At 38.9% G+C, this 21,174-nt stretch overlaps 2 protein-coding genes across 4 annotated transcripts; both read right to left on the bottom strand.

Annotated features, from left to right (window-relative positions):
- Nucleotides 1-353: 353 nt before the first annotated feature.
- Nucleotides 354-9,403, bottom strand: LOC118112002 (adhesion G-protein coupled receptor G2). 2 transcript variants are annotated; one of them, XM_035160988.1, is made up of 14 exons: nucleotides 9,360-9,403; nucleotides 9,115-9,176; nucleotides 6,842-7,075; nucleotides 6,419-6,587; nucleotides 4,676-4,838; nucleotides 4,351-4,473; nucleotides 4,095-4,208; nucleotides 3,671-3,707; nucleotides 3,269-3,363; nucleotides 3,036-3,151; nucleotides 2,525-2,793; nucleotides 1,402-1,507; nucleotides 642-958; nucleotides 354-493 (listed from the first exon to the last, which is right to left on the bottom strand). In XM_035160988.1, exons 2-14 carry the CDS (start codon nucleotides 9,164-9,166, stop codon nucleotides 387-389), a joined length of 1,902 nt encoding a protein of 633 aa, XP_035016879.1. In that variant the 5' UTR covers nucleotides 9,167-9,176; nucleotides 9,360-9,403; the 3' UTR covers nucleotides 354-386. The 2 variants fall into 2 exon arrangements, with proteins under 2 accessions (XP_035016879.1, XP_035016872.1); XM_035160981.2 differs by lacking the exons at nucleotides 9,115-9,176; nucleotides 9,360-9,403 and having other exon boundaries at nucleotides 6,842-7,205.
- Nucleotides 9,404-9,619: 216 nt separating this feature from the next.
- Nucleotides 9,620-19,831, bottom strand: LOC118109934 (adhesion G-protein coupled receptor G1). Of its 2 annotated transcripts, XM_035157455.2 has the most exons (14): nucleotides 19,716-19,831; nucleotides 19,023-19,165; nucleotides 18,787-18,853; nucleotides 18,481-18,622; nucleotides 17,925-18,044; nucleotides 17,095-17,220; nucleotides 16,885-16,930; nucleotides 16,659-16,753; nucleotides 14,897-15,012; nucleotides 14,351-14,619; nucleotides 13,780-13,876; nucleotides 13,402-13,531; nucleotides 11,772-11,928; nucleotides 9,620-10,171 (listed from the first exon to the last, which is right to left on the bottom strand). In XM_035157455.2, the coding sequence occupies exons 1-14, from the start codon at nucleotides 19,721-19,723 to the stop codon at nucleotides 10,083-10,085; spliced, it is 1,605 nt and encodes a 534-aa protein (XP_035013346.1). In that variant the 5' UTR covers nucleotides 19,724-19,831; the 3' UTR covers nucleotides 9,620-10,082. The 2 variants fall into 2 exon arrangements, with proteins under 2 accessions (XP_035013346.1, XP_035013420.1); XM_035157529.2 differs by lacking the exon at nucleotides 9,620-10,171 and having other exon boundaries at nucleotides 11,792-13,109.
- Nucleotides 19,832-21,174: the final 1,343 nt, after the last annotated feature.

The raw sequence follows: 21,174 nt of genomic DNA, 5'->3' as shown, positions 1-21,174 counted from the left end.
TGAATATGAATATTTAAGGTGAGATCATTATCGAACATGACGCCAAGGTTTTACTTTAAAGTGTGGGTAGTAACAGTGTCACGGCCTATAGTCTTGACCTTAGTCTTGTCAATATCTAACTGGAAGAAATTTTGAGCCTTCCAGCATTTTAAGTCGAAACATCAACTTGATCAGAGTAATTCAAACGAGATAGAAATACAGTTGTGTGTCATCTGCATGTGAATGGAAGCTTACATCATGCTTGTGAATTTACAGGGCTAACATACAGTATAATGTAAACAGGAGAGGTCCAAGGACAGAAGGTTACATGGAAGGGTACGATAAGGGAAGTTACAATCACAGGGTAGGTTTTATCATCCAGACAAAAGCAGGCGATGAAAGGGGGTCTAATCCGATTTGATTCCTGAGGTGTTGACAGTAGTCATCTTGTCCTCCATTTCTTGCTTCCTCTGCTTCTTGGCTGACAGACAGATCCATAAAAAGATAAAGAAACCTTGACAAAGAGACACAAAAGGTGGGTTTAAATGCTGCTTCAAGACTAGCTCAACAGGTCCATCTATTCCTGATTCAGTTGAATAGCATGTTCAAACACCCTCAGAGACAAACGCTGTTCAAACCAAAGAATACAGATACAAATTGACCTTGTGTGGAGTTCAGGATGCAGAAAAGGTAGAGGATGGGGTAGTTGACGTATCCTGAGCCCAGAAAGGCCAGGCCCCAGGTGGTCCCCAGCAGGCAGGTGAGACCCATCACAGTGAAGCCACTCTTGCAGTTATCTGGGTCTCTCCCTGCATTTCCCCCAGTCTTTGTTCCAAGCTTCGAGCTGCTGCTCAACCTTTGCTGCATCTTACAGATCCTTGAGGCCACTGTTATCAGTATGCCAGAATTGAAGATGAATATGAGGGTGAAATACACCAGATTCAAGGAGTAGAAGAAGGAGTTATCTGTGATCCAGCAGCTGTGGGGAAAACAGGTAACCCACAGGTCATCTTATTGCCTCATTATATAGCAGAGAAGACAGATAATCGGTGGGTATACGGGGAACATTCATAGAGTAAAATTTAAAAAGTTACTATCCTTAACAGTTTTATGAAATCACACACATGATTTTCTTTATAATGGACATTATTCAACAGTAGCAATATAGTTACGTTATACAATTACCTTTCTTTATAACAATGATGTAATTTCATAATTTAAATCCTTAAATTGTAATGTCACAGGCATCAACATTATTTCATTAATATAAACTAGACTTCATGTAACCATGTGTAACCATAATACACTTAAAACCTTTTTCATATTAAATTTTATAAAAGATCTATCATAGATCGATTTAGTCAAAAATAGACTATGATGAGACTATGTTTTCTTGCCAAAAACAATTTACAATTTACTCACATGGCATTAGTTTGGTTTGTATCGGCCATGCTCATTTGTGTAGCTCCATAAAACTGTTTGACGTCCTTCACTGCCACAGAGACTGCCACAATTACACCAGGGATCCCTGAGAATTAAACACACACACACACACACACACACACCTGCTATTTTGGAATTTGAGGCAGAAAAATATGAATCCAAAAATATTGCTAGTGCACTCTAAAATACAATAAGTTGCGTTTACTTTTAAAAAAATGGCAACTGGTTGCCACAGAAAAATTAAGTAAACTTAAGCTGGTGACATCAATTCACATCTAAACCGCTTAATGTATTTCAAAGGTTCAGTGTGTAAGATTTTGGTGAAAGGGATCTATTGGCAGATATTGAATATAAAATAATCCTAGTGATGTTTTCACTAGTGTTTCATCTAATTTGTACTACTTGTTGTTATCTTCGCCCTAGAATGGCCTTTATATTTAAGTACTTTATATTTACATCAGAAGCGGGTCCTCTCTATGGAAGCTGCTATGTTTTTTACAATAGTCCAAACTGGACAAACTAAACACCTTTTGAGTTTTTATGACAACTGAAGGCTACCACAGGTTCTCTTTCATGTTTGGAAGGGGAGGGTGAAGTGAGGGGAATTCAGCTGCAACCTGCAACTTCACCACTAGATGTCACTAAATCCTACACACTCAACCTTTAAGTTGTTGACTTCAACAAAGTGGACAGGAACTCAATAAAAATAAGTATTGTTATATACTGTGCTGTGCCTAGAGAAAGAAAGTAAGAACTGTTTAATTTGAAATTAAATATGCCTAATATACTGCGACAAGCTATTTTTTTTACAGTGCTCTAATGTTCAGAAATAATATATACGGAGGATCAAGAAAAGGTACAGCTTATCTTATTTTATAAAACAAGGCATCGAATCACCAACAATAAAATTGTGCCGGTCATCTTCAATCTAACCCCTGGTTCAGCAGCTCTCGTCGAACAGAGACTCTGTGAGTTTCCTCATAAAAAGTTCCTTTTTTTACTGTGTCATGTGTCTGGGGTTTCCTGTCAGCATTCTAAGTTAAACTGTTGTCACAATGTTGTCATCACAGCACATCCACATAGGCGCTCAAGCAATACTCACCCCATCCAACTAGGGACAGCTTGACCAGGTAGTGTTTGTAGTGGGTGTTAAACACCTTTATTAGCATGAGATAGAGGTGAAGTGCCTCGATAGCCATCCAGGTGAAACAGCAGAGCAAGGAGTAATGCATGAAAGCTGCAACAAACACGCACACCCAGTCTAGCTCCACCGTGGCCCCCCACTCAGTCAGCAGGAAGGTTGTATTGAGCAGAAATAAGGCCCCGCTCAGAGATACATGAATAGAAATGGAAAAATCCATTTTGTGGTTTCTGAGGAATAGAGAGAAGTAGATCAGTAGTAATCGACATATCTACAGGAGCAGGTTAGATGGTGGCCGCTGATAAACAGACAGGATTCTGGATGTCGTTTCTTGATATGTAGCAGCAGTGTTGCATTGTTACTGTAATGTTACTGTAATCCAGTGTTGTGTTGTAAAATACAAATAAAGCTGAATCCTCAGAGAATGTGACTTGCATTTTAATTTCGCATAAACTGAAAAGCATAGACCTACCTACTAAAGACATACCACAGGATGGACAAAGCAGTGAAGAAGGCAGACAGGCCGCAGCCTATGTAACTGATGTATGAGAGAATTTTCCAGTGGACCTCTGCAAGTTTCGATCTTGTCTAAAGACAAAAATGGGAAAGTGATGATCTGTCTGCAAGTTACAGGCTAACATCTAGAACCAGGTCAGAGATGTAAGATTTATATACCAGGAACGTCAAATTAAGTGTGTCTCTTACCAGTAGGACGGCAAAGGCTGTTGCATGGTTGCAGCTGCAAATAATGTCACTTTGGTTGCTGTAAGTCTGACATCCATCTGTTTTCCACAGCCAATCTGTGCACATGAAAAATACATTTAGCTAAATAGGTCCACATATGTTAGACAACACAATCCCATTAAAGGGCATACAAAAATCCACCTTTTGTCGATTAAAGTATATTTATTAAACCTCTCAGTATAAATGTTATTTGAGTATTTTATTTCACATGCAAATATATCTTTGATGTGTGGTGTATAAAACTGTTTAGCCATTTGAATCTAAAAGGCAGTCATTACATATTACTGTAGGTAAATCATAAATGCTGACCAAAATTCCAGTGCTTTACTGTGTATTTGTAAGCAAAAAGTATCATACACTTACCGTGTTCATCCAAATAGTGACACAGTAAGGTGTCATTCTGTAAAAATACAAACATGTAAAGCTTCCTTGAAGTTCACATTCTCTATAAAGACCATTCAACAAGTTTACCCAACACATTTAACAAAATACTGAATAATCCCAGAGCTACAGTGCATGGATCAAATCCTGTGAAAGTCCTTTTGTCTTTTCATTCCTTTTAAAAGCCAAAGTGTTCTGTGCCACACTAGTAAGTTTAAACCAAGTTACTAAAATACAAAAGAAAGGTAGAAAAACACCACTTAAGCTTCAGCAACGTTAAAATCAAGTCAAGTCCGTCTTATTTGTTACGTTCATATCTTCAACGTCTGTACAGCAAACAACTACGTGTCCGTAGGCCCACAGTTGACCATCAAACTATAAATTAAACATAAACTCATAGACTTACTGTGTCTGTAGCAACTCTGAAAGTCATCTTGATTGGCAGAGGCAGATTGTATAAGCGTCGTCCACCCAGTAGTTCAATCCTGAGAACCATCGATGAGATATTCTCCTGTTCAAGCTAATGAGGAGGAAACACAACATGCACTGTCTATATTTAATGTAATCCACATGTTATATAATCGTACTATATATAATATATGATAAAGATAATTGTGTCAGGATAAATTAATGCAGGAGTATATATATATATATATACATACTCTGAACGAGTCCTGCTGCAAGTAGGTGACCAAACCAATAATCCTCTCCTCATCTTGGATGGATTGTAGGCAATCCACAGGTATCAAAATCTCAGGGACAAATGACTCATTCTGATACAGCAGCTAAAGGTGGATGTAAGGAGAAGATGATCAAGCAACTTACAAAAAAACTCATCAAGCAAAACCACAACATTGGTCTACAAGGTTTGTTTTAACAGGCTAATAATGTAACAAAGAAATTAACGTATTCGCCAAATTCATGCTATCTTAATAAGGATTGTTCCCTCTACACTCATCAGCGCCACCTTGATCACAGCCTGTGTACCTGTGGAGGTTGCAGCCGGATCCAGCTGGTTCCAGAGGAGCTGAGGTTAGCCGCACTGATATTCAACACATCCAGGGAAAAGGCCGTCAGATCGTGAAGTATGGAGCCCGCAGTCTCAAACTGGGTCGCTCTGATGATGTTGTGGATTATGTGTTTTTCCACTCTGCAACCAAGAATGAATGAATGATAGAGTAAGCCGCTTTCAGACATGACCAAACTTTCTCAGTTTGCCTTTTTCACACGCTCAACGCAGCGGGAGGTTCTTTGCCCAGACGGGTTCACAACAGCAACAAATCCTCCACAGGATTCACAAGAGGGGTAGAGCAGCAGGCAAAGGCAGAATGTAGAGTGTTCCACTGCATATATCACATGATTTTGTTTATCTCTTTTCTGCTTATCTCCATTAACTCTCTTGACATCTTCGTCTGTGTCTTCTACGTGTGTGTAACACTGCTTTTTCATCCTGATTTAGTTGTTATCTTTTTGTTTATTTCTTTAATTTTTGCGTCTGTGTTAGAAGCGTAATCAACCCCTCCACTCGCTCGCAGTGAATCCTGAGGATCTCCTGCTGTGTTCTCGCATCGACTTCTGCCGACTTTCTGCCGACTTTGTACCAGGGTTCCAGGCAGAGAAAGTCAGCAGAAACTCCAGAGGCTCTCACTTGGACATTTGCATTCACACATACACTAACTCCGGAGAAACTGCGCTCAGTGAATGTCTGAAAGCAGCTAAAGCTTACTCGTGGTTTATCTGTTGGCATGTCTTTTAAGTTGCAGCGTGTTATCCTTTCATAGCCACCGTATGATGTCATAAACTAAGACATGACATGTTAACCTGATGATGGTAGAATTTACCCTCAGGGGGTCATGAATGTGTGCACCAAATTTCATGGCAATGAATCCCAATGTGGTTGAGACATTTCATTCTCAACGACAAATGTCAACCTCGTGTTGATGCAAGACAAATAGTCAAAGCAACAAAGTCAATGGAAAAAAGATTAAGCCTCTGGGAGTCGTGAATGTTAAAACCTGATTTTGTGTCAAGTCATCCAATAGTTTGAGTGCACTCGCCAAGATTCCAATCAACTCTGTTAATATGGCAATAAAGTATTGAATCGTGAATCTAATTGTTGAGATGTTTAAATCTGGACCACATGGTGGACTGACTGTCCAACATAGAGCCTATGATGCAGTGATCCAGGTTTAAATGTTATATAAACATAGGGAATCTGACAAACTTTTTTGATTTCACAGGTCCCTAACTGATCAGCAACTGCAAAGGCAATCCTGCTGAGGATCTTCTGCTGTGTTCTCACATGGACTCATTCTGACATTCTCTGGAGTTTTTGCTCCAGGGGTCTGGCTGGAGAAAAGCTGGGGACAGTCCAGAGCCTCTCACTCACACACTCGCATGTCTGAAAGCAGCTTTACAATCAAATGAGTTAGTGCAAGATACGCATTGATGTTTCAATACAAACACAGCCCTCATGGTAAGGAAGGGGTTGTAATAATGTTATCTTCTCGTGTTTATACGACTTATACACCTGGATCACAGCAGTACAATATTATTCTGTTGTACTGCTGTTTGCTTCCCAGCTTCCCACTCTGAGCCTAATGTCAGAGGAAAATGGTGTGAATTTTGTCTATTGCTTTCCCTAGAGCCATGCCTCTCGCAGGGCTAAAAACAATACAGAAAACAATATGAACGAATGAAAGAGTTAATTCTTTTGAGCAGTACACTTACGTTAAGAAGGTCTTCTTAACTTCTGCATTATTGTAGAAGAGCTTTGGACAGCAACCTTTGATGGATAAGAGTTGCATCATATCCTTCTGGCAGGAGCTGTTAGTATTCAGAGTGAAAATCAATGGCACGATATCGCTCTCCGTGCACAAGTATAGTGCACAGTTGCTGTCTGTGAAGAAACACAAGATTCACACATTAGATGCAGACATAAAATCACAATGTGCAGATTTCCATCAATTTGAATCAGCTGCTGTATCTCTAAACACTTTCTGACCCCATCAGAGATATGGATGTGTGTGTGTGTGTGTGTGTGTGTGTGTGTGTGCGTGTGTGTTTGCACCTCATACTGTAGGTGGCAGTGCTGCCCACCCTTTAACACCTCTATACAGAGTCAGCAGTCTTCTCTAGAGGCAGTTTACTTACACTGTTGTATGATGTAATCAACCTTGAAAGGGTATTCTGTCACTGTGGCTTCAAAGCAAGCAGACGATCCATTGAACGATGTCGTGTTGAACGTGCATTGAAAGATGCATGCATCCGCATCCGCACCCGCATCCGCACCCACCTTGCATTGCACATTACTGGACCGGTTATCAACGATGGCAGCGTTTGTTATGGTGATGCCCATGTTGTAAACGCTTGTAATGTTGATGCAAACTAAACAGAACAGAAAGACAAAAACAGAACACAAATACAACACAGGACAGTACGACACAGGAAATAACGTATTTAATGATTTAGTGGCTGCTTCACTGTGTGGAAAAATTTGATACCCATACACACACATATTCAAGCCTTTTCAGATTTCCATATTCATAACATATATTAAATTGAGACCATGATTAACGGAAAGATAAACAGCTTTTTATACAATGTTCAAACATTCTTAAAGAAAGCACCTCATTTGTACTGTGTGCACTTATCAGACTATTGTACCAAAATCAATCAATATATAGAAAGATGTAATGAATAGTACTTTGGGAGGTACTTTGTCTCATTGTTATCCTGCTTGTATTCTTTGTACAACAAAGTAGGATGACAGAGCGAGAGATGCTGAGGTACATTAGATTTCTAGAGCTCTTAGGTATGAGCAGTGAGCTTTCAGTTGTTGCCCCTGGAAACAGGTCTCAGCCAGTTCTGCTGTGCTAGATAGATAATCGCTCTGTGCAGTTTTACTGCTACTTCGACTGTAATAAGATGATAGTTAACTCTGCCAAGGAGGTTATGTTTTCCATTTGTTCATTAGCAGGATTACGCAAAAAACTACTTAAATGATTTCCATGAAATTCTTTCAGGGTTGGCCATGACCCAAGGCGAAGCCAATGGATTTAGGTGCGGATGCAGATCCAGGAAAGTTTTTCTCACTTTGTTTAACATCACAAGATAGGCTGTTCAGCATTTTCGTGGATTTCTCAGAGAAGAACTCATAGATGTAAAAAAACAACTGTTTTGGGGACTGATATTTATGAGTGTTTGTGTGACACGCCTTAAATATATGGTCACATTTTATGGAATTTGTCGATATTTTGGTTAATGTTATTTCTGTGAAATAAATGTGTTAATTTGAGCCACAATGTTATGTCCTTATGGTAAAGTATAAACCTTTATTTTTGGTGTATAACCTATTTAGAGTATCTCAGTGTTGCCAGTAGGAGGCAGTGTGGTGCCGTGCTTCTCTCACGGATTGTATGTTGACTTCCTCATTCCACTGAGCGGAGCTGCACTGGTCAGAAGCACCTGCCGTCTGTCTCATTCTTTCTCCTGTTTATACAGGTTGGTGGTGTGTTAAATGTGAATAATTACATACCTCTGCTCATTATCATTTCATTTACATGTGAGATTGATTGTGTGGGAATATTTGTTGTGAATATGTGGTTTGATGACGGTTTTCTGGTTATACGAGTTGGTTACAAACAAACATATACTGTAAAAAGTCCAGGGTTTTGTATTCTTAATATACATTGTAGCATTGTGTTAATTTATTTTGTTTATTTTCAGTATTACACTGCTTTATTTGCACCATATAAGTGAGATTAAAATAGGGAAATATTTCCAGGTAATGTTTATTAGTCAATAGTTGTGAACATTAAGAATAACTCAGTTAATAGGCTGAATGAGAATGTCATTGATATAATATTACACCCGAATTCACTGAATAGAGAAGTTGAGAATGTGTGTTTTTTTTTTGCTGTTTGAAAGAAAGTGTAAAGAGAGATGTTAATAGATATATGTTGTGTATTTGTATTGTTAAGATAACATTTGAATACATGAACAAAATGCAGCAAAATGATTATTTGCATATTTGTGAATAAATTCTACTGAGCGAAGCTGCACTGCACAGAAGCACCTGCCGTCTGTCTCATTCTTTCTCCTGTTTTATACAGGAAATCTTATCTGCTTATGGAGTCTCAACCTGAGACCTGTAACATTTGCAATTTGGTACAGATCCAGATGAAAATCCAAATCTAATGAATTTAAATGTGGTTTCAAGAGGGGACTGTTAGGCCTTCATTGAGATATGCTCTCAACTGAGTGCTATTCAAGTTAAACGTTATTTGTTCCATGTTCACACTTCGTACAGGTTTGTAGCAAGTAAAAAATGTATTTCCCCAAAAATATAAATCAATAAATAATATACATTTCTATAAATTGTTAATAGATGCATTACTCGCTATTAGACAAGCAAAGATTCTTACCTTGATCAGCCAGTGAGTTTGGCAGCAGCAGTATCAGCAGTAAGGGAACCATTGTGCTTCCTCTGAATGTGGGATTAATGCAATGAATAAAAGTCTCACAGTTTTACATTTGAAATCATTATCTATTAAACTAATTACAATGATCAAATTATCTGGATAGAGTAATTAAACCAAAGTATTTTACACACGTAATTTCACACTAAAATCACAATAATACCTCAAGTATGTGATAATAATAGACTTACATGAACACTCAGTGGACACAGAGTCGTCCTCTCCTTACTTCTGAAGTAAACAGGATGAACCTGACAAACCTTATCGAGTGATGCTCATGACCTGATGCTTTACATAAAATACAATAGTGCATGTGTTCGCTCTGCTGGAGCTATATGCAATATTTCTTTATGAGGGCAACAATATAACTGTAGGTGAGTTTGTTATATTTCTCTATTTCAACAGAAATATGATGTAAAAAAACAATATGAAGCTCTTGTTATATCTTAGATTTGCTTTTAATGAATTTGTAATCTTTGAAAATGACATACAAACTGCATGAAGATACTATACACACACTGTCATTGCAAGAAATATATTTATAGAAACCCAACCGTTCCCACAATGAGCAAGCATTGGCAACTGCAGAGAGAGAAAATCCCTTCCTTTTAGTTGTACATCTTATCAACTTCTTTACTTCAAATTGTTTTGCCCAATGGATGGATAAGTAAACACCTCACCATAAAGTATAAGCACAACAGGGTATGTTAATGGAACAGCATGGAAACTGAGATATTCAATATTTTCATAATTAAACATCAGAGTCACTAACATGAGTGGATATCAGTATGTACATTTGCTTCATTATTTCAGTATTACACACACACACACACACACACACACACACACACACACACACACACACACACACACACACACACACACACATGTCTTGCTATATCCTGAGTCCGGCCTTAGCTATTGGTATTTTGTGTTACGCTCACAGTCGCTGACTTTCTCTTCTTTCTCAAAGACATCACAAACCACAGGAAGATGAAGACACCTGTGTGAGTCAAAGGAGGGAAAGGGAAGTAAAGTATTAGAGCAGGCACAGGAAGAGATGACACAGGTATGACGCAAATCATTCAAATGAGCCACTGATCTAACTGTCGCACGTCAGTCTTCTAGTGAAGAAGTGTTAAAGGGGACATAGCATGCCCATTTTACCACAAGTTGATATGGTTCCTTGGGGTCTTAATGAAATGTCTGTAACATACTTTGGTCAAAATACCACAAGGATCATATAAAACAGCACCCTTTTTACCCTGTATAAAACAGCCCTCCACAGAGTGACCTGTTTTGAGTGCCTGTTCCTTTAAATGCTAATGAGCCAGCTCCCCCCTCCCCCCTCTCCCCCCATGATTTTAAACGATATAAATTACATATTTTATATGATATAAATTATCAAATATGCATCCCATACTTTGTATTCCCCTTCTGTTGTCCTGGAGTTTTAATTTTCCCAATCACATAATTAAATGTCCCCCTCTGCCCATCCACTACAAGCACACAAGCAGACAGACAGAGAGAGAAAGAGAGAGGGGGGCTATGAAGACCATCATTTACCCCGAACCCCGACATTCATGGGTACAACAACAAGCGGAGAAAGCAGAATCGCGGGCTGACCTTATATATACAGTCTATGGGGCTGACCAGCGGAGAAATGCTCGTCCCGTGTGAACAGCCAGGCGGCTGCGTGCTGGAGAACGGCGCTGCGCTGCCTCGCAGGCGCTTCGCGTCCGTGTACCCAGCGCACCTACTGTAACCGGCGTAACTACTGTAACCCGGTACAGTAGTGCTGAACACTGCGGAAGTCTTCCACACAGCTGGCAGTGTGGAAGACCGCTGCGAGGCAGCGCAGCGCCGTTCTCAAGCGCGCAGCCGCCTGGCTGTTCACACGGGACGAGCATTTCTCCGCTGGTCAGCCCCATAGACTGTATATATAAGGTCAGCCCGCGATTCTGCTTTCTCCGCTTGTTGTTGTACCCGTTGAATGTCGGGGTTCGGGGGTTACAGTAGCGCTGAACACTGCGGAAGTCTTCCACACTGCTGGCTGTGTGGCGCTGACACAAATTCCAGCTCACGCATGGGAGAGCGAGCGGTCGCTCCCGAGCAACTGCTGCAGCCTCCCAGTCCCTACAAGACCATGTAGGGAGACTTCCAGTTCCTTGTTACGACACAAAACCCAGGAAGCGCAATCGAGTCGCTCAAGCATGACGTTTCTGACTTAGAGGAACTATAACAAAACGCGCGAGTGTTTTTTCCCCAGAGTTTTTGGGTTGGTAGACATGCCAGATACCCACATTAACCTGTAGAAGCACTAACAAAGTGGAATTTGCATGCTATGTCCCCTTTAATGTCAACACTCTGCATGGTTCAGGATCCCGAGACTTTGACCTTTTATTCATGACACACATGGATTACCGTTCCTGCTCTACAACAGTTGTTGAAGTCACACACTGCTGTGCCTCATCCTGAAGTCACCTGATAAATGTCCCTCCATTATAAGTGGACAACATACAGAATGTGCTAGGTGCCCTCGTCTGTCATATTTGCAGTAACATCACCCTGTAATCAAGCACGTGGACACTGGTTGTGCTGACCTTGCAGTGAGTTCAGGATGCAGAAGAGGTAGAGGCCAGGAACCGTCAGGTTGCCAAACGAGAATAAGATCAGGCCCCAGGGGAGGCCGAGCAGAGTGGTGACACCCAGCAGGGTAAAGATGTCTCGCTTGGCTCTGTCAAAGTCACTCGTCCCACACTGTCAGTTAATACGAGATCAGAAAATACCAGTTAGAGACCATGAAATGTTTGTAGTCTGGCAGATTGAACAATAAAAACTGAGAATACTCAGATAATAATAAATAAATAATAAGAGAGACAGTTGTGATTTAAATGTTAACATATTCAATCAATCTAACATGAATTTAAGGTTGTCGTAACAGCACAGCTTGAACACCCAGATGTATGTATATTGATTAAAAAGGAAATTTATCATTTATTTCGACACATTTACATACTTATGTTGCAGCAGTTTTTTTTAAACTACAAAAAGAAGACATATTAGACATATTAGATTGACATAGGTATTCAGACCCTTTACTCCGTAATTAGTTGAAGCAACTCTGGCAGCGATTAGAGCACAGTCTTCTTCGGTGTGACCTGACCAGCTTTGCACATGTGGATTTGGAGCTTTTCCAACAATTCTTCTCTGCAGATCCTCTCAAACTGGATCAGGTTAGGTGTGGGTGTGGCGTACACATATTTTCAAGTCTCTGATGTTCGATTGGAGCATTCAACGACTTTCACAGTGTTGTCTTCAAGCCACTCCTGCATTGGCTTGGTAGTGTGCTTTGGGTCATTGTCTTGTTGTTATCGTCTGAGGTCCTCAGCACTCTGAACCAGGTCTTCATTAATGATACATCTGCACTTTCCTCTTTTCAGCTTTCACTCAACCCTGACCAGTCTCTGTCCCTGCCTCTAAAAACAGTATGATGCTGCCACCACCATGCTCTTCTGTTTGGATGGTATTGGAAAGGTGATAAGTAGTGCCTGGTTATCTCCATATATGACATTTAGAACCAAGGCCGAACAGTTCAAGCTTGGTGTCATCAGACCAGAGAATCTCACATTCTGGACTTTCATGTGTCTTTCACCGAGGAGATGCTTCTGTCAGGCTTCTGTCACGTAAGATATGTGGAGCTCAGCCAGATTGACCATCAGGTTCTTCGTCTTATTTCTTACCGAGGCCCATGTCCGCCCATAGATCAGTTTGGGCAGATGACCAGCATTAGAAAAAGTTCTTGTTGTTCTAAACCTTGTCCATTAGAATCACAGAGGCTCCTGAGAACCTTTATTGGAGCAGAATTGTTTTGCCTTCCCCAGATCTGTGTCTCAACACAATCCTGTCTCTAAGCCCTGTGGGCAGGTGCCACAGGTGGACTGTAGTCAAGGTGTAGAAACATCACGAAGGCGATCAAGAAAAATGGAAGGTGGTTAATAGAAGATGTACAATTCAAGTGTCAAGGATCTGAATATGAATGTCAATATGATTTGAGGCTTTAGGATCATGAGGCTGCAACATAAAAATGTCAAAAACATAAAGGGATTGGCTGCATATGTTACAATATGTGGCGTATTAATGCTTCCCGTCAAAAGATTACATTTGAAAAGTTGAAGTCTAGTGAATAAATATGGCACAAAAGTAAACGTAACAGTGCAGATTGACCCGTACCTCTTTACTATGGTGGAGACTCACAACGCGTCTGACTGTCAACCCAAACATGATCATGTTAAAGATGAACACCAAGCCAAATACTCCCATTGTAGTCACCACTTTTACTATTTTGTTGGTTATATAGCATCTGTGAAGAGAAGGAATATAATAGCAATTTTAGCTCATATGCTGAAAAATCGAATAATCTGTAATTAAAACGAGACTAAAGATTCAGGTGACTAAAGATGTAGCTATATGCAATGCAAAACAAGTTTTGCGCCCAAAGAAATGGAATTTCTGTTTCTGTTGTTAATTTGAATGTCAAGCACACAGAAACTCTGTATGCAAATTATTAGTCTAGATTATACATGCAAATGTGTCCCACTTCTCTCTTACATTGCAGTGTTGTTGGGGTTAGATTTGTCCAAAGTAAAGCGACCATATGCGTCTCTGTCTATGATGACCACCAGGGACACAATGATTGCAGGAATACCTGCAGGTAACACACAGATTAGGGGTTCAGTGTGTAGGATTTAGTGACATCTAGTGGTGGATTTGCATGTTGCAGCTGAATACCCCTCATCTCACCCTCCCGTTCCAAACATGCAAGAGAGCCCGCAGCCTCCAGTTGTAATAAAAATTAAAAAGGGTGTTTAGTTTGTCCAGTTACTGTAAAAAATATGGCAGCCTCCGTAGAGAGGATCCGCTCCCAATGTAAATATAAAATATTTTAATATAAAGGCCTCATTCTAGGGTAAAGAAAACAAGAACTTGTACAATTTAGATGAAATACAATGGTGAAAGCATCAGATTATTTTACATTACATTTCTGGCAATAGATCCCTTCACCTAAATCGCACACACTGAACCTTTGAGAAATGAATTAATTCCTCCACTTAAATGTGCAGTCCCCCAAAATTTTTTTAAACTGATGGTGTAGGTCCTGAGCCCTGGTAATTCTACTCACCCCAACCTACGAGAGCGAGTTTGAGCATGTATTTCTTGATATAGATATTGAAGACTTTGACTATGAGAAGGTAGATGTGGAAGCCCTCCAAGGCCATCCAGCTGAATGTGGCCAGCAGGGAGTAATGAAGAAAAAGAGCCATGTACAGGCAAAGCCCGGTGGAGGACTGTGCTGCCACTGTGTGACTGGGGAGGAAATGTATGTTGAGCAAAATCAGCGCAACGGCCAGGTTGACGTGGATCTTCATGGAGACATCTTCTCTGATCTTTCTGTCAAACACAGGAGAAATGATCTGGGTTCAGCATTCACTTATATGTAAACATGTCTGGCAATGAAATTCAGAAAGTGGTGGAAGAAAGGAAGAGTGGATTAGAAGAAAAAGACAAACAAGGGAGGGAGAGGAGAGTAGAAGAACCTAAGACGTGGTGGAAGCAAGGGCAGAGGGATGCCACCGTCACTGAAAACATGTAATAGGGAAGGATAGATTAAACGTAAGAAGGGATAAAGGACACTGAAATACGAGGAGATAAAGGAAGAGTAAATAACCTGTTTGTGATGAAGATTAAAACAGTGACGACCAGGGCAATGAGAGAAAGAGTACAGCCAATCCAACTAATGTATGTCAGGATCTCCTGGTCCTTATCTGAAAGGGGAGCAGACACCTGTGGAGAAAATACACAGGAATTTTGACTTGCTGTATTTCTATTATTCCATTTAGTCTGTCATGTAAATGCAGACACTAGATTTTGGATCAGATTATTCAGCATGGCGTACTGTTACTCAGTAACATTATTTAAATACTGTATTTAACTACAACTTTGATATCATTTTGAAGGTGTTTGCTTGTTTTTTTTTACATCTTATCTGATACGCTGCTTTTTTTTATTCCAATACCTTTCCCTCACTAGGCTTATTGGATATTAAGATTTACATCCAAATTCTATCATTGGCTTTAAAGTTATGTTTCCCACTTACATCTTAAACATACATAACATTGAGAAAACCAACTCTTCTGCTACCTGCCATTTATATGAAATCTCTGAAATATTCATATGAAATGTATTGTAATATGTCTGAGTTAGAGGGACTGTGCTGGGGGTTTTTACTCATATATTCTGGGATTACCCTAAAATCTTGGATCACTGGAAATATGCCAAAAAAGGGATCAAAGTATGTTAGTATTGATTTATATTTTCTTTTTTTTAGATCCAAAACTTTATATGCTGTATATATTTCCTGAAGACCAGAAGTTTGAGTTACTTACTGACAAATCTGATCTTGTCAGCAAAGATGATGATTACAATTTCCTGGTTAAGGACATAATCTGTTTCTTCTCTTTTTTTTGGTCATTTATTTATTTTTAAATATCATTACCTGTATCAGAATTGCGAGTACCCCTTTTTGTTTTAGTAGACATTAGTCAAGAGGCATGCTCAGTAAATGTACTTAAAGTTTTGTTAACGAATTGGTGAATATTATTGATACAAACTGTGATGAATGTGTGAAGAATGTGTTATGATCAGAGTAAGTTATATTTTTGGGCAGAGACTGATATTAATTAATTAATTATGTGTATTTATTATGTGTTGGAGATATAAAAAGTAAAATATTTGTGAACTCATCTGTAATCAGTAATTACAAAAAACAGCTATATGATAAATACAATGCATTGCAAATAACACTGTAAAGATTGCATAGGTACACTTTTACACAGTGAGTAATTTGTGGATTTTGCTATTAATACTTAATTTGTTACATAAGGGAATAGTTCAATGCAAGATTTCGAGTAATTAGGCTTTACATTGTTTTATTTCCGCTTTTGTAGAAAAACTGTGTAGAACTTGATTCATTTTCTAACTCTTCCGTCCTCTAGCGGTGGAGTCAAGAATGACACTGTGGTAAGCTAGAAATGCAAAATACTACAGAGAAATGTACGCTGTTAAGCTGAAGAACACAACAGAATCGATGACATAATAAATTGTATATTCTCTACAAAATCATCTTTATCACAGTGTGCACTAAAATGCAGATCATATAGTTTCACTTAGGATTGTTTTAGATGATGTGGGAGGTCATGTCCCATGGTGGCTCATTATATACTCTATTTGTTCTAGTACAGCCCTGTGGTTTAAGTTAAGTATCCTCCGTTGTGCCAAATGTTTGTGATGTCTCACCATGCTAGTTTTTAATAGCAAATTAACTGTATTTATTATATATGTCTCACAATATATAATATGTAGAAATGTTTTGCTGATTGAATGCAGCCTCGATGAGGTACCAGTCACTTTGTTGTGAATGTCTCTCCTACCATGAGCACGCCGAAGTATGTGAGGTGATCGCAGGAGCAGGTGATGTTATCCTGACCACGCTTCCAAAGGGTTAGGCAGCCACTACTGTTATATTCTGCCAAGTCAAACAAAGTCAGACCCATCCATTATGCATATGAAAGATTGTGTGTCAGCTCTTCTTGCAACATAAAGAAATAATTGTCGGGTTGTTATTACTTATTCCTAATGTGATGCTTGTTTACTCACCATTTGTTGTGACATCGTAAAACACACAACTTGGGACTCGGGTCTCCTTTGACAATGACAAACCAGGTTCACATTAGGTTAATAATGTACACATTGATGCTTTTTACTCATATACAAATATATACAAATATATGCTGTATTTGATCATAGGACAATTCAAACAGACGGATCACATTAACTGAAATCTGTGAAATTAAGTTATATAGTTACATTTATGCCGATATTAAGAATCATGGTGATGTTGACACGTTCCCGTAGTCCTGAAATGTTCTTATGACGCACATTCAGGCCAACCATTGTGTTGTTATACAGTTGATTTGAGGCTCCTGATGTCGCCTACAGTACAACATACAGTCCATGAGTTTGACAGTTTATCACTACCCTTTACAACCGATAGTGTCAGAGGGGAAAAGTGATCTTGTCACACTGTTTCATATCATCTGTCATTGTCATTCTAGGGAGAAGTTGTGGTTTATATTCACTGGTGCGAACAGATGTAGTACCTTTCCTGATCTTGTATTCAGTTACATTTTGCATGTCACTGCAGCGGAGAAGAACAAAAGCAGTTTGTTCCCCTGCCAAAAAAAATCTATGACTGCATTTGGCGATATTGCAGCTTGTTACAAACTGACACCTCTTTTATGAAAGAGGTGTCAGTGTGGTTGTTGGACAATTACGCAAAAATGATGACTCTGAGAGCCATTTGCTTTTTGAAAAAACTACCAACTGTATATATGTGAATTCAATATGGAATTCTCTTCATTTTAATAAAGCAGCTAAAAGTATCCTAAGTGTGTGCAGCATTATGTGGCGATATTTGGAAATATTATGAATTATGAAAATGAAATGAAATGATGAAATAAACTAGCAACAACTGGGCAAAACAAGACCCAGGGGTGCGTCTATTTTAAAACCGATATAGATTTTTTAAAATAATGGATGCTACCTAAATCTCGAACTGAAAGATGCAAATCCATGAGGGATATTTTACTGTGCAGAATGAATATGTAGTGTTAAATAGCAATTCAGATGTCTCTGACCATATTTGTTTCCGGCCAGGTAAGCCGGCAAAATGCAATTGTGTTGTCTGGTCCAGCATCCAACTCTTTGGGCAGTTGAACATTCACTATGGCGTTGGGGATATTGCTGTTTGGCGATGCCTATACATCAGAAGCACGGTGCCAAAAACAAGAAGAGAAATATATTGTTGTATGTATATGCAACTCATTCAGATACATTCGTATACATTTGTATTTTACATCAACTAATAAAGTACACTACCTGATGGCTAAACATATAAAAGCTTGTATCTGTTACAATGCAAGTATTTATATTAAACAATAATTCCCTAGAACCGGCTGAACTTCAGTAGAGTTGCGCTAAATGCAAATGTCTGCATGCAAACATGCTCACAATGAGAGCTAATGGCTTATGTTGAGTGAGAAATTCCCTGCAATGGACACCATGTTACTATTAGCATGTCATTATGCAAAATGAAACATGATGGTGTGAGATATTTCACAAGAGATACAAGTGGTAGACGTGGCCTTCTCTACATGGCTTAAAATCTCCAGCGCAGACTGAACACATCTTTACCTCATTCTCGCTGGCTTGAATTGTCATGCCATTGAAGACGCCATTTGGCTTCTGCAGGTGAAACACCAGATGAGGGTAAGCCATGTTCACATTGTCATCCACGTCGACTTCCTCAAGAAGGTCTTCCAGATCCATCAAGGTCCTTGTGGAAAAGGACAAGCAATTATAACTCACAACACAAAATCAATTATTTTTTATTACTAAACCACAAACTGCCTTAATGTTAGATCTGAATATTACAAAAGAGTTCGAACAAATATTAAGAAAGACAAAAAATATAATTTGATATATAATCAAAATAATTACTCAGTAATGTTTTTGATTCTTCCTCTTTTCAAAGTGTTGCTTAGATCTTTCATACAGAAATCGAGATCTGAAATAAGAACGAAACATTTGTTAATATTCCAAATATGTGTGTGTGTGTTTGTGTGTGTGTGTGTGTGTGTGTGTGTGTGTGTGTGTGTGTGTGTGTGTGTGTGTGTGTGTGTGTGTGTGTGTGTGTGTGTGTGTGTGCGTATGGGAGGGGGATTATACTGTTTTACCTGAACCTGTGGGATTTGATTTACAACAATAAGTGGGGCCTTTTTTTTGTTGTTTATGATATGATCTACATCTCCTTCCAACAACACTGATGTTATGAGACACCAAATACAGGAGCAGCCACCAGAGGAGCCACCACTTCGTCCTGTGAAGTGGACAGAATTCATTTAAAAAGAAAGCCTGACTTTCATCTATCGACAGACGTATGTAATGGAATAACACACAATCAAAGAGAACAATGACAAAACTTCACAGGTGATGTGCTTCAGCGATAGGCTCTCCTCAGAGTATGCGTAAAAAGACAATGCCTTAATTCAACACACTTTTGTTCTGCTGTACACCAGAACAAAAGCAGAAGGATATTTTATTCAAGAATACTGCTGTGTCATGCATCCAATATATTACAGATAGTGTTAGATTTAAATGTAGATTTAAAAGTAAGACTATTATTGAAGCTGTGTTGCATGTCATGAAATATATCATAGAAAATAGACATTCCACCTGACTTTAATGTTGAAAATCTAAATAAATGCATTGAACCTTACACACATTTATTGATCTTAACTTTGAACACATAAGCAAATCATTACAAAAGTCACTTCCACACAATTAGTTAAAGAACCATCACATATTCCTACACAAGTCGGTGTCAGTATAGGAAGTTATGACCTAAAGAGAATCAAAACGTAACTCACCTCTGCATGTTGCTGAATTCCTGACGAAATAATTTAGTCTGAAGAGAAAAGCAGAACACAGATGGTGTGACAGTGACACAACCAAGTGAGGAAACCTGCTCTCACCAAAGAGCTTCATGGGAACTTAAAAAAAAAACATGCATGACATTCTGAAATAAAGAGAGGAAGCAGAAACAGACAGAGGGCGGACAAGAAGGTGTGTCTCTTGCCTATAAATGTACCATACATATTTTCTCACTTAAGGGACATAGCAAATATATTTTGTTTACATAGTCAGTTCTAATTCACGGATTTGTTTAGATGCTAGTTTATCCTGAACTTACAGTTCATTTCCTGATATACACTGCACAGCACTTTATGGCAGCATGTCACTAGTACAACCAGCAGAGGGAAGAATAACATTACAAAAAAATCAAGGCAATGTCAGTTGAATACAAGCATTTAATTCGACAATTAGTATATGTTGGGAGGTTTTTCTCTACTGTGTCATTACACGATTGAAATCTGAAACAGACACTAGGAAGAATCAGTAATTAAAAACATCTAATGTCACTGTCAAAAGTTTGAGTCTCCTAGTCGTTGTGTCAACTCAACAAATTCTCATGTAAATGAAAATCCTCATAGTTTGCAAAAATCGAGTCCATAGTGCTTACTTACAACATACTGCACAACCCCTCCCCTCAGTCTATTTGTACATTTAATTTTAGTTTCCCTTTTTATATTTTTTTAACATTTATACTTGCACAATTACACCACAGCAAATTCCTTGTATGTGTAAACCTGCTTGGCAATAAAACCTGATTCTGACATCTGTGTTGCAAATCAGGTAATTCTTACCCCCAAGACTTTCTATTTCTCAGTTGTGACTTAATGGAGGAAAAAACTTAACAAAACTGTTTCTTATTAAGAATAGAAACAAAATGCCAGAGCTGTGTGAAGTGTGTGGTATTTGATGAAGAAATGTGTGGTATTTGATGAAGAAATGTGTGGTATTTGGATCTGATATGTCATTATCATGATAATGCAGACCCACACTGTGTTTACAGACCCACCTGTAGCTTGTGACACTGTGCATGCATTCTGGGGCTGTACATGTGTGTGTGAGTGTGTGTGAGTGCTTAACCATTAGCATGTTTACTGGATGGGCATGCAGGTGGCCCTTCTGCCAGGTGGCCCATGTGGCATCGAGACAATAAAACAGACCAGACTAAACTTGTTTACACCTACATTCAGTAAAATACCTTTGAATCCTAGAAATGAATGCATAGTGAAAGTGTGTTTTTCTCTTTGAATCACTGGAATTACAAACCAATACAACAAATGTCTAAAGCCCACTAAAGCATATACTGCATCCATGCAGTAAATAGGTAACATTCTTCGGATTATAATGGAATCTTTTTATATAACCTAAAAAATACCATTGACGAAAACGAACATTTCTTGTTGTTGAACGAGATGT

This window comes from Hippoglossus stenolepis, chromosome 1 (genome assembly GCF_022539355.2).
Source record: "Hippoglossus stenolepis isolate QCI-W04-F060 chromosome 1, HSTE1.2, whole genome shotgun sequence".
Classification (NCBI taxonomy): Eukaryota; Metazoa; Chordata; class Actinopteri; order Pleuronectiformes; family Pleuronectidae; genus Hippoglossus; species Hippoglossus stenolepis.
Note: the sequence above shows the minus strand (reverse complement) of the source record. Positions and strands in the feature narration are given on the sequence as shown.